We start from the raw sequence: 13014 nt of genomic DNA on the forward strand, positions 1-13014 counted from the left end.
GGGGGGGGGGGCGGATTGGGTGGATTTGGTGGTATTGGCGGCGAGTGTGATGGGCATTGATGGGCATTGGTGGTGGTCGTGGTCGTCGTGGTCGTCGTGGTGACCATCGCCGGATTACGGATTGCCCCTGTTGTCCTCCGCATCGTCCCCTGCCCCCACATCCCTGTCCTCCCCGCGCGCAGCCCCAGCGCCCACCCACTCCTCCAAGCACGACATGGCAGACCGCCCGGCTGGACTGTCTCGCCGCCGGGCCGCACGACGGGTGCCAGGCACGCCACCGCCGCCTTCTGCAAGCGAACGAGATGGGGACGGGCTAGGCGGGCGTGGTGGACGTGGTGGACGTGGTGGGCATGGTGGGCATGGTGGAGGCGGGCGAGGTCGTGGGCGAGGTCGTGGGCGGGGTCGTGGGCGAGGTCGTGGGCGAGGTCGTGGGCGCGGACGCGGACGCGGACGCGGACGCGGCTCCCGGGCTGGGCGGCTTGGATCGGGCACGGGTGGCGAGATGAAGGTGTCGGCCCGGCTGATGACTCGGCTGGATGGCGGTCGGTCGGCGTCGACGCCATCGCTGGCGATGGTGGCGGGGAGCGGGGTCGGTGGCGGAGATGTGGCGGGCAACGGAGACGGTGGCCTTGCTATGCGGTCGCGGACCTCGTCGCCGGCAAGCCTGCGAGCCGCAACATCGGGATCGGCGTCGGCGTCGGTGCCGGGCTCCTCCTCGGGCGCAGGGATAGGTGGCGGGCGGCGGCGCAGACGAGCCAGAGCGGTGCGATGGGCGACGACTTCAAGCAACATTGTACGCGACGCGCTCGAGGCACAGGACGGATGGGTCCGGGTCGAGCTCCCGCGGGAGACCGGGGCCCTGGGCGGGAGCGGGGCCCTGAGCTCGAGCGACGAGGGGTGGGATGTGCTGTGGGGCGACTGCAACACGGTGCGGGACGTAATGAGCGGGCGGCGGCTGGCGACGGGCGCACGGATCAACCACTTTCGCAATCACTACGAGCTGACGCGGAAGGATCTGATGACCAAGAACCTCAAGGCGAAGCGGCGGATGGCGATGAAGGCCGGCAACGCGGTGGCCGCGGCGTACTACGACATCCTCCCGGCGTCGTATGCACTCCCGCAAGACTACGCGCTGTTTCTGGAGGAGTTTCGACGGAGCCGTGGCGCGACGTGGATCATGAAGCCGATTGCGCGCTCGCAGGGCCGCGGCATCTTTCTGTTTAACAAGCTGTCGCAGGTATCGTCGTGGCGGAAGAACGCACCCGGGGTGGGCGCGATGGCGAGCAGTGGGGGTGGGTCGTCGTCGGGGGTGGCGACGCCGGCCGCTGCGGCTGCAGCGTCGGCCGGAGGCGACGCGTACGTTGTCCAGCAGTACGTCACCAACCCATACTTGATCGGCGGCAAGAAGTTCGACCTGCGGCTGTACGTGGCAGTTCTCTCGTACTCACCGCTGGTGGTGTACGTATACCGATCCGGCTTTGCGCGGTTCTCGTCGGTGCGGTTCAGCGCAGACGCCAGCGAGTTGTCCAACTCGCTGATGCATCTGACCAACGTGGCGGTGCAGAAGAAGTCCGCGTCTTACGCCGCCGAGTCGGGCGCCAAGTGGCGGCTGGCGAACCTCAAGCGGTACCTCCTGACGCGGCACTCTGCGTCGACAATCGACGCGGCTTTTGCGCGGATCCAAGAGCTGATTGTGGCCTCGCTCCGTGGAGTCGAGGAGGTCATTGCGTCGGACAAGGCCGCGTTTGAGCTCTACGGCTACGACGTGCTGCTCGACGACGAGCTGCGGCCGTGGCTCCTCGAAGTCAATGCCTCGCCGTCGATGTCTGCCGAGAACCAAGAAGACTACAACCTCAAGTTTGGGCTCATTTCGGACACGCTCGCCCTGCTCAACCTCGATGGCCTGCTTCCGACCCGGTATCCACTGCAAGTCGGCGGCTTTGATCTCGTGTACTGGAACGGCCCTCCTGCACGGCCTGACCCGCCACTCCTCACCTCGTTCCTTGGCGCGCGCAACGATCGCGAGACTCAGCTGCCAGAGCTGCTGGGGCCGTCATACGTGGTGCCGATGCCCGAGAGCAAGTTCTAGGATGTGTGTCTGCCGGATATGTCCCAATACCATGGGTGAGTCTACGCGCGGACGACGCAACCAAGCATGGCAAGCCATCGCCTCTGCTCGTGCCGTCGCCCCGTCATGCCGCTTGCAGATCATTACGGCAGTATGCACATGCGGATGCACATGGATACGCGCATGCACATGCCGACCCATCACCATTGCCATGAGATCGACAATAATCAATCATGGCCCCCATCGCCCCCCCCCCCCCCCCCCCCCCCCTTCCCCCATAGTCCGTAGCGAGCCAGGCCAGTGACCGACCGACTGACCGGTGAGGCCGAGAACAGGAGCCAGAGCGACAAGCCGAGAGGACAGCACACCTTTCGCCAAGGGATGGAGCGAGGCAAGATGAGCCATGGCGAATCACGAGTGGAAGGCACAGTGAAGCTCCGGGGCATGTTCAAGCAGTGGACGACACGGTATGCTGTGCTTGTAGGCAGCACGCTGTCCATCTTCAAGGACGCTACCAAGGCCGAGTGGGGCAAGGCCGAGGCAGCCATAGCGCTTGCCGGCAAGTGCACGGTGACCAAGAGGCAGACCAAGAAGGGAGGCTTCTGCTTCAAAGTCAAAGAACGTTCAGGCAAGAGTATCATGCATGGTGCTGCTGGGTACAAGGTTGACAATGCCATCTTCCGTGTCCCCACTCTCGCCATGCTCGACGCATGGCTTGTCGCCATCCGGGCTGCCATCAACGGCGAGTCCTTCCGTACGTCTCCGTCGCTGCCCTGTCGAGTCCCTCCCCTCCCCCCCACCCCCCCCCCTTGCCACCATTACCACCATTACCACCAGGGAGGAGGGGTTGGGGGGTCATGGTGACTGCCTCAGTCCATGCCTGCACCTGTCGGTGCTGGGCTGGGTGGTGGTGGTCAGGAAGTCGCCAGGTGGAAATTTTCTTCCCAGTGGAAGCTGTTGTCACATGGCCACATGGGCTGCTGCTCTGATGGGGCGGTGGCGGGGGAAGGAGGGGGGGGGGGGGAGGGGGTTACCTCCGGTGGATGGTCGGGGCTGTGTATCAACTCGGGTTGTTGTCCACGTCATCAACCACATCACCGTTGCCATCGCCATCGCCATCGCCATCGCCTTCACCACCGCCAGCACCGTCGCCAGCAACCAGCTCACACGCATCTGCATCACTCACACTACTACCACCACTGCCACACACAACAGAGTCGCAGATCATCGTGTCGGGCAACACGCTCGCGTCGCGGGCGGCGGAGGACGGGCACTCGCACTCGGACGACGGCGGAGTGGCCGGGGCCTCAGCCGGTCCCTCGGGCAGCAAGGTCCGGCGGCGGCGGCAGGTCCGGGTCCGGCGGCGGCGCGGCGAGAAGAAGGCAGACTCGGGTGAGTTGCCTGTGATTGGGACGCGGTACGAGGATGAGGAGGCGGACTCTGAATCGATCGACCTCGGCGGCGACGAGATCCAGGGCGAGAACAAGGGCCTGGTCAAGACGCTTCTGAAGCAGGTCCGCCCCGGAATGGACCTGTCCAAGGTAGTCCTTCCGACGTTTATTCTGGAGCCGCGGTCGTTCCTGGAGAAGATGACCGACTTTTTCGCCCACAATGACCTGCTCGCGGCGGTGACGACGTTTGACACGCCTGAGGCGCGGATGCTCCAACTGACGCGGTGGTACCTCTCGGGCTTCTACCTCGGGCCCAAGGGTGTGAAGAAGCCGTACAACCCGATTCTCGGCGAGACGTTCCGCTGCGCGTGGGACCTTGCGCCGACCGAGGCGCTGCCGTTCCCGTCGCGGACGCACTTTTATGCCGAGCAGGTCTCGCACCACCCGCCGATTTCGGCCTTTTACGTCGCCAACCGCAAGGCCGGCTTTGTGGTCAACACCGCCATCCGCTTCAAGTCGCGGTTCAACATCACCCACGTCCTTGCCATCATGTACGGCCGCGGTGTGATCACTCTCACCAACCGTGACGAGCAGTACGTGCTCAACTACCCCAAGGCCAAGGCCTCGGGCTGGTTCACCACCCTCAAGTCGGAGATCACCGACAAGGTCACCATCGCATGCGAGAAGACCGGCTACGTCACCGAGCTCAAGTTCAAGGCCAAGCCCATGGTTGGCGGCACGTACAACGCCATCACCGGCCGCATTTACAAGCGCATGCCCTCGGGTGGCGAGGAGGTTTGCTACACCATCTCGGGCAAGTGGAACGAGCGCATCGACTACACCGACGTCCGCACCGGTGGCACCTATGAGATGTGGGATACCGAGGGCAAGCGCGCAGCTCTCGTTCCCTACAAGCGCCCGGCCTACGACGAGCAGCTGCCGACCGAGTCGGTCAAGCTCTGGGCAAAGGTCACCCAGGCCATCATCGAGCAGGACCAGGTCGCCGCCACCGAGGAAAAGTACGTGCTTGAGCAGAAGCAGCGCGAGGACAAGATCGCCCGCGACGCTGCCGGCGAGGAGTGGCAGCTCATCAACTTTGTGCAGAACGACCCGGACGTCACCCTCCCCGACTTTACCTACAAGCACCTCAACACCGCCCCGTTCGACTGGGACAACGAGGTCATGGAGGTCGAGGAGAACGGCATCATTCGCTCAGTGACCAAGAACGAGCTCGACCGCCTCACTGGCTCGGGCGCCCGCTCGGGCTCGGACCGCGGCTCGGACTCGGGCTGGTCGTCGGACCTCGACCGCGGTGCCGGCTCGTCCGACTACACCTACGACTACACCGACGAGTCGTACACGGCCTCGGACGACGACGGTGAGCTCTACCCGCTGCGCGCCTCCGAGTATGGCACGCTCACAGCCCGCGTCCGCGACACCCGCAAGGCCCACGAGGCCATCGCCGCCCAGGTGGCCACCCTCCTCGGCGACGTCGCCGACATCCGCGCAGACCTCAAGGCCCGTGACAAGGCCGACCGCAAGGCCCGCCGCGAGCTCAACTCGATCAAGTCGGCCATCTCCTCGCTCAAGTCCGACACCGAGCCCGATGGCTGGTTCTCGCTCACCTTCCTCTTCAAGCTCTTCCTCGTCTTTTGGCTCCTCTACATCTCGTGGCACGAGTTCCCGTCGGCCTCGTCGTTTGTCCCGTCGCTGCCCTCGTTCCTCGGCGGCGACAGCTCGTAGCTTGCATAAAACGAGGTTCCTCCCCCTACTTCTCTCACACTTGCGTGTCTTTGCTCCTCTCTCATCTGCCCACCACTGGCGTTGCCGGTGCGTTGGCTCCGCGCAGCTGCGAGGCCTGTCGCAGCACCCGGTGCTTCTTGGGCACCAGCCGCGAGCCTGCTGCAGCCCGCGGCGGCGTGAACGGTGGCACCGCCGAGCCGCCTTGGCCTGCTGCCGTCTGCGCCGTCAGGATCCGGTGCCGCTTGATAAAAGCAAACGGCATGGCGGCGGCGTTCGGCGAGACAACCGCGCCTGGGGACGCCGGCGTAGCCGCCTCGCCCGTCGGGAGCGCAACAACCGCCAGTGACGCCAGCGCGTGTGCCCGCCCGCGTCCTGCCGCCCGCGTCACCGGCGACGGTGGCGCAGAGAGCCGCACCCCATTTGGATTGTCGATCAGCTCCTCGTACTCCTCATACTCATACTCGACGGCCTCGCCGCTCGACTTGCTACCCGAGCCGCGCGCTCCGCCGCTCAGCGCGCGCGATCGCTTGCTTGCTCCGGCTCGACCTCCTTGGCCCGTCGGCGCCTTGCGCTTTCGCGCTACACGCCCGTTTCCGTCGTCCGGCGTAAAGTCTGTCTCAAACGCCCGCTTCCGAGCCTCGGCTTCGGCTGCGGAGAGCCCAACCAGAGCCTGCTCGCGGGCCGCCGCCGCTTTTTTTGCTGCTGCCGACTTGCCCTTGCCCTTGCTCGTCCCGCCAGCCGCCTTGCCCTTGCCCTTGCCCTTGCCCTTGCCCTTGCCCTTGCCCTTGCCTTTGCCCTTGCCCTTGCCCTTGGTTGCTGTGGCTTCGGGCGCCGTCGCAGGCGTTGCAGACACAGACTCAGCCTCGCCACCGGCAAGACTACCCGTCACCGCATCGGCGCCGGCACCAGAACCAGCCGGGGCAGCGGAAACAGGAGCTGCGGCGTCATTGGCGAGACCTGATGCCGGCAGAGACTGTGCCGCCAAAGGCTCCATTGTGCTGGACGCAGACGTCGCTGTTGCCGACGTCTTACCCTTGCCACCCTTAGCCTTGGGCTTGGCCCTAGCCTTGGGCTTTGGCTTGGCCTTGGGCTTTGGCTTGGGCTTGGCCTTGGGCTTGGCCTTGGGCTTTGGCTTGGCCTTGGTTTTGACCGCCTTTCCGCTCGCCGTCGCCTTTGTCGCCTTCCCCGTCGCCACCTTGTCCGCCGGCTTCCCCGCCGGCTTCCCCACCGGCTTGTCGGCCTGCTCGCCCTCCGAGTCGCCTTCCATGGCGGAGGCCACCAGCTCGCCTTTGCCGTCGGCCTTGCCACCGCCAGCCTCGCCTTCCCCGCCCAGACCCTCCGAGTCGTCTGCGTCTGCGGGAGCCGTCTCCTCTGTTGCGGTGGCTGTGGTGGTGGTGGTGGTGGTGGTGGTGGCCGTGGTGGTGGTGGCCGTGGTGGTGGCCGCCCCTGCCTCGTCCTTGTCTTTGTCCTTGTCCTCCTCCTCGTACTTGACGCCCTCCATGCGCTCAATCTGACGGATGTACATCTGGAGCATACGCTCCTCCCGTGTCAGCCGCGGCATGTTGCCACTCGTCAAGTGTATGCCTATACCTTGCTCCCTATCTCCTGCCTTCCTCTGCGGCGAGGCTAGCCTGCAACGAGAGGTGGTGCGGTTGGGCCCAGCCGTGATGGGGAGATGGCCTCAACTCGCCAAAACGGCTTGCAGGCCGACGAGCCGACCAGCCATTGGCCACTTGCCCGCCGCTACAATGCGAGCGAGGATGGTGGAGACCTTCGAATACGCATTCGAACCCGTGTGAATCTATGTGTGTATTCGTGGGTTTGGATCGAGGGGTTGGGTCGAGGGGTTTGGATCGACGGGTTGGATCGACGGGTCTACACCTCGATCATCTTGGCATACTCGTAGGCCATGTTGTTGAGAACCGAAATGCGGTAGTTGGGCGGGAGCGGGGCCGAGAGGGCAAGCTCGACCTGGAGCATGCCCGATCCGTGCATCATGTTGGCCGACGAGAGCGAGTCGCTCAGCTGCGAGAGCGCGACCGAGTCGTTGACAGCCTGCAGCGTGGCCTTGATCCGTGCCAAGAGGAGCGCGGTCCGCGTTGCCATCTCGGTGCCACAGACCTGGACGACGAGAGCGGTGGCGGCAAAGGCGGCCCACTCGCTTTGGCTCAGCACCATGGCCAGGTGCGAGAGCTGCCCGTCGAGCTCGACCAGCTGGGTGTGGAGCTGCCGCTGGCCGCTGGTGGCGTTGGACGCCTTGAGCGCAGAGAGCTCGTCCGGCAGCTGGACAACGATAAACTCGACCTCGGGCACAGCGCGAAGATAGGTGAGGAAGACCCAGCCGCGGGCAGCCCAGCCGGAGACCCGGTCAGCTTCGGCCTCGACAGCCTCGAGGAGCTCGAGCACAACGCCCGAGTCCTCGTCGAGCACCGCCTGCGGCGCGAGCTTGCTGACAATGACCTCGTGCGCCCGCGACGGCTCGCCGGCCTCCAACCAGTGCCGCGCCACGGCCTCGTAGTCGCCATCGTACAGCGCTGCAACGGCGCTGGCGTGGTGGAGCCACGCCCGCGGGAGGCCGAGCGTCTCCACCAGGAACGACTGCCGCTCCGGCGTGAGGCTCTCCGGCCGGACGTGCCGCTCGAGGAGCGCAAGGACTGCCGCCCGCCGCCGTTCGCCTTCGGGCAAGTGAAGGAGAACAAAGACTCCCCACTCCCACAGCCCGACGTTCTCCAGCTGCGCCGCAAACGAGCCGTGGAGCTTGTACGCCTGTGCCGGCCGCAGGTCCGCGTACCCGAGCCCGCGAAGGATCCGGTACAGCGTCCACGGCATCCGCTCGTCGAGGCCCCACTGCGACGCAGTGGTCGGGAGGAGCACCTTTTCGAGTGCATCGCCGCCTTCGCCGCAGTAGAGATGGAGCAGGTGGTACGCCGTGTCCAACCGCGCCGGCTCATCGGCTAGCGCAGCGACCGCCGCCGCCGCCTCGGCCGCAGAGTTCGCCTCGGGTGCCACCGCTCCAGACTCGAGATAGTGCGCCAGCGGCGGCGCCACGAGGTCGAGCGTCGGGTTCCGCCACTCGCGGGTGTACGCGTCGAGCACAGATGCAATGGTTGCGTTCGGTGCCGAGCCGAACCAGAGCTGCAGCCCGAGCGCACGCTTCCAGTCGAGGCCGGCGGCAGTAGTCACAGCGTCGCCGGCCAGCAACGCGTAAATGCGGAACAGCTTGGGCGCCACGTACTTGTCGGCGCCGAGCTCACGCCAGAGCGCCAGCTGTGCCGCCACATCAGCCGTGTTGGTCGGCGATCCGGGCGTCTGTGCCAGCACCGTCGCTAGCCGAAAGTCGCGCAGCGCGAGCGCATGCTGCGCCGCAGTCGAGAGCTGGCAGCCCGAGAGCGCGGCAAAGAGCTGCTCCAGGAGAACCTCGGCACCGTCGAGCTCGTTCCCCGCCGCGTTCGCGTGTGCCTCGACCGCCGCGCTCACCGCGCGGGCCAGCCACTCTGAAAGCTGCGTTGTCCGCTTCACCGAGTCGTGGTACACCTCGAGCGCCTTGGCCTCGGGTGATGGCAGTGAGAGCGCAGACTGTCCGGCAGCAGGCCCGTCGGGAGCGCCGTAGCCGTCGATCACGCTCGACGCGTGGCCCCAGAGCGCGTCAACGAGCTCGTAGACTTGCTGCATGTGCAGGAGCGAGAGGTCCGCCCCCGCCACCGCAACCGATGCCTCCAGCGCAGTCACGTACTCAGGCAGCGCGTCGACGAGCTCGCCAGCCGAGACGATGCCGGCCTCTGGGGCGGCGTTGGGCATGTCATCGGCGCCGACCCACGACGTCGCCAGCGCGACCTCGAGAAGCGGGAGGTACTCGCGCGAGACGGCCGCGGCGGCAGACATGGCCGCACCTTCGTCCGAGTCCAGAAAGGCGCCAATCCACGCCGAGCTGAGGAACTCGCCCACGATGCCGCGGACGCCCGCAAAGAGCGAGACGTTCGCCGACCGCATCACCGCCTCAGAGGTGAGGCCCTCGGCGCGCGCGTGGCGCTCGATGGCGATCGCGACGTCGGGAAGTGATGCGGTGGCACACTCGACGTACCGCGCGTAGAGTGCGACGCCAAGCGACGACCGTGTAGCCTCGTCGCCGGAAGCAGCGTACGCGCCCATGGCGACCCACGCCTCGGCGTACTCGGCTTTGTCGTACTGCTCCAGGAAGCTGACCAGGTACGGCCGCAGCGCGTCCGAGCCGGCAATCTCGTCGAGGGTCCGCGGGCCGAGCGCGTCGCCAGCCGAGCCAGACGCCACCACTCCGGTGTCGCCATTGACCACCACCCGCGTGACCTTGGCGTTGAAAAACGACGGCCCGCCATAGACGCCCGCCTTGGCGCCGCCGACGTCAAGCAGCCGCGACGCCGCCGACCCGGCCCCGCGCTGGGCCACCCGACCCACCACCGGAAAGGCAATCAAGCCGCCAGGGCCCCACGAGACTCGGAACGAGCGTGCCATGGCCAAGCCGGCGTCGAAGGTCGAGCCCTCGAGCCCGTGCGCAAGCGAGGCCTCGCGCGGCGGCGCCACGTGGTCGCGCGGGACAAAAGAGGCGGCAGAGGCTGCGACCTCGGCAGCAGTCTGCGCCGACTGCTCAGCAACGCGGACCGCGGCGGCGGTACGCCGCGACGCCGCAGCTCCGTTCCCGGCCGGCTTGAGCGGCGAGCCGTACTGGGTCCACGACGGCGACGAGACAGCGACCCGCCCGCCGAGCACTCGCGAAGCGTCAGGCGCCGGCGTCGTCGCCGGCGCTGGGGAGCCTCGGCTCGGGGTGCTCACACCGCCGGCAGGCCGCGCCCACGGAAAGATCGGTGCCGGCCCGGGCGCGGAGCCGGGCGCAGGCCCCGTCGCGTCCTCCGAGTCGTCACCGCCAAAAAAAGTCGCCTGCATCAGGTGAGTCTTGGTCGGTGAGTGCTTGAGCGCCGCCGGCAGCGGCTCCATGCCCGACGCGGGCTCGGGGCCCGGGCTCGCCGCCAGCCGGACCACCTGCTCGACGACGTCCATGCCAACCGCACCCGAGCCATCGTCCGAGAGCGACGACGCCGAGTCTGACATCGGTGACAGGCCAAAGCGCTTGCCGGTCGAGACCGCAGAGACTGCAGGCTTGCGGGTCTGGGCCGGGGTGGCCGGGTACTTGTGCGCGGACATAGCGGCGGAGCCCGAGTCCGAGCCCGAGCCCGAGCCCGAGCCCGAGCCGGAGCCGGAGCCGTTGGCATCGTCGTCGCCGGCTGCGGACGAGTCGTCGTAGTACGACGAGTCGTCATCCGAGTCAGACTCGTCCGAGTCGGCGAGACCGTACTTGGTAAAGTGGATGACCTGGAACTCCCAGAGGCCGCCCTCGTAGTTGATAAAGATGGCACCCATGTCGTCGCAGGTGAGGCGGAGCTTGGTGTTGTGGCGCTCGATGACCTTTGCCGTCCGCTTCTGCGGCTCGAGTGGCTGGCCAGTCTTCTTGTCGATGGGCCAGGTATGCAGACCGATGTGAGCCGGCTTGTTGAGCTCATAACCGACCGAGGGCTTGGCGGCGGCGTCTGGGTAAACGGTAACAGCCTGGTTCTCGAAGATGACGATGGCATCGAGGTCGAGGCCGCGGATGTCGGTCGGGCCGAGGAACTTGACCCAGCCGATGCCCTTGCAGCCGACAACAAAGTCGTTGACAGCCCGCAGCTGGTCTTCCGAGAACGTGGCGCACTCTTCCATGGTCGGCCGAGTGTAGTAGCCCTCCTTGGTGAGCTTAAACGGGCGGACGTCGAGGACGTAGTTGGACTGTGTGCGAGTGCCCGCCACAGCATCGAGTTGCGGCGAGTGGGCCGGCGGCGAGCGGGCCGGCGGCGAGCGCGAGAGCTTGATCTCCTTGGCCGAGCGTCGGGGCGGATTGGGAAGCCCGGCGTGTGGGGTGGATGCGTCCGACGGGAACTGACGGAGTGGCGAGTGCCGGTGCAGGGCCTTGGGCGAGGCCGATGAGCGGTGAATGCTCGAGCTGCGACCAGGGTCGTCGCGGTAGCGGCGAGCCCAGGGGTGGCTGAACGACGCGTTTGCCGGGGAGCTTCCCATCGCGCCGGCAGCGCTGCGCGGCGGCGGGGCCGAGCCGGCCCGTGAGAGCGAGAGCTGCTTGACCGACGACGGGCGCGAGTCATGGAACGGCCGCCGCGAGGAGCGGAGCATGTCGTCGCGCGGCGACGAGGCGAGGAGCGAAGCGTGGCCGTACAGCCGCGGGCGGATACGTGACGCCGGTCGCGGCGCCGACGCGTACTTGGGCGGCGCGATCTTGGTCTTGGGCGTCGAGACCGAGCTCGTCACACTCTTGGTCTCGAGCTTGGCGGGCGTCCCGAGGTTGCCCAGCTTCTTGGGGTCGGTCGACGACGGGACAAACAGCGGGTTGAGCCCAAACGGATGCTTGTTAAGCGCGATGTCCTCCCTGGGGATCTCCACCGGTGCAGCCTCAGCAATGTTGAACCCGACCTTGGCCGGCGGGTTCGTCGCCATCTGGTTGCCGGCGTTGACCTGCATGGCTGCCAGGACTGCGGCCTCGACAACCTGCTGCATCTGGTCGGACGAGAGTCCGCCGCCGTTGTTGTTGCCGCCACCAAAGTTGAAGCCGCCGCCGCCTCCGCCGTTGTTGTTGTTGTTGTTGTTGCCAAACTTAAAGCCGCCACCGCCGCCGCCGTTGTTGTTGTTGTTGTTGCCAAATTTGAAGCCACCGCCGCCTCCGTTGTTGTTGTTGTTGTTGTTGCCAAACTTGAAGCCGCCGCCGCCGCCGTTGTTGTTGTTGCCAAACTTGTTGAAGCCGCCACCGCCGTTGTTGTTGTTGTTGTTGTTGCCAAACTTGTTGAAGCCGCCGCCGCCGTTGTTGTTGTTGTTGTTGTTGCCAAACTTGTTGAAGCCGCCGCCGTTGTTGTTGTTGCCGCCGCCACCAAACTTGAAGCCGCCGCCGTCCGTTGTTGTTACCGCCGCCGCCGAACCGGTTGAAGCCGCCGCCGCCGCCGTTGTTGTTGTTGTTGTTGTTGCCGCCGCCGCCAAACTCGAAGCCGCCGCCGCCGCCGTTGTTGTTGCCGCCGCCACCAAAGCGGTTGAAGCCGCCGCCACCAGCATTGTTGTTACCGCCGCTGAAACGGTTGAAGCCACCGCCGCCGTTGGCATTGCTGTTGCCGCCGCCGCCGAAGCGATTGAAGCCGCTGCCACCGGCGTTGTTGCCGCCACCGCCAAACTTGAAGCCGCCGCCGCCGCCGCCGCCAGCAGCCGCACCACCCGCGGTGGGCTGGCCCGAGTAGTCTTCCCACCGCAGCTCCAGCGCCGACTTTGTCTGGTACTCTGCCATAGCCGAGATGTTCTGCAGGTACTGCGACTTGCCGTCCGAGTCTCTGATGAGCGTCTGCTTGAATGGCAGCTGACCCGTGCCGACGAGAGCATTCCCACCGCGGCCAAAGCCACCACCACCACCACCACCGAAACGACTACCACCACCACCACCACCACCACCGAACCGATTACCACCAGCAGCACCGCCACCACCACCAAAGCCAAACCGATTGTTCCCGCCACCAGCTCCCGCGCCAGCACCGGAGCGTCCACCAAAGCCAAACTGGGTACCACCACCACCGCCACCACCACCACCACCACCAAAGCCAAAGCGGTTACCACCACCACCACCACCACCGGCATTGTTACCACCGAACCCGAAACGGTTGTTACCACCACCACCGCCAAAGTTGAAGGGCATGGCGAGGGGGTGCTCAGGGAGGGAAAGGGAAGGGCGAGTTGTCCTTTGGAATCATCGGACGAGAC

At 66.3% G+C, this 13014-nt stretch overlaps 4 protein-coding genes across 4 annotated transcripts; 2 read left to right on the top strand and 2 right to left on the bottom strand.

The window, feature by feature from the left end:
• Positions 1-502: 502 nt before the first annotated feature.
• On the top strand, positions 503-2311 carry AMSG_09973 (tubulin tyrosine ligase; the record flags this gene model as incomplete). The annotated part of the gene is made up of 2 exons (XM_013898548.1): positions 503-731; positions 762-2311. 2 exons carry the CDS (start codon positions 503-505, stop codon positions 2087-2089), a joined length of 1557 nt encoding a protein of 518 aa, XP_013754002.1. The 3' UTR covers positions 2090-2311.
• A 135-nt stretch (positions 2312-2446) lies between these two features.
• On the top strand, positions 2447-5228 carry AMSG_09974 (oxysterol-binding protein). The gene is made up of 2 exons (XM_013898549.1): positions 2447-2822; positions 3284-5228. Exons 1-2 carry the CDS (start codon positions 2450-2452, stop codon positions 5200-5202), a joined length of 2292 nt encoding a protein of 763 aa, XP_013754003.1. The 5' UTR covers positions 2447-2449; the 3' UTR covers positions 5203-5228.
• Positions 5229-5263: 35 nt separating this feature from the next.
• AMSG_09975 (uncharacterized protein) lies at positions 5264-6973 on the bottom strand (the record flags this gene model as incomplete). Its single annotated transcript, XM_013898550.1, has 2 exons — positions 6431-6973; positions 5264-6382 (listed from the first exon to the last, which is right to left on the bottom strand). The coding sequence occupies exons 1-2, from the start codon at positions 6761-6763 to the stop codon at positions 5264-5266; spliced, it is 1452 nt and encodes a 483-aa protein (XP_013754004.1). The 5' UTR covers positions 6764-6973.
• A 20-nt stretch (positions 6974-6993) lies between these two features.
• On the bottom strand, positions 6994-10418 carry AMSG_09976 (uncharacterized protein; the record flags this gene model as incomplete). Its single annotated transcript, XM_013898551.1, has 1 exon — positions 6994-10418. A coding segment is annotated over one exon (3341 nt), but the record flags the coding sequence as incomplete, so codon positions are not given.
• Between the last annotated feature and the right edge of the window lie 2596 nt (positions 10419-13014).

The sequence above is a fragment of the Thecamonas trahens genome, assembly GCF_000142905.1.
Source record: "Thecamonas trahens ATCC 50062 unplaced genomic scaffold supercont1.54, whole genome shotgun sequence".
In the NCBI taxonomy this organism is placed as follows: Eukaryota; order Apusomonadida; family Apusomonadidae; genus Thecamonas; species Thecamonas trahens.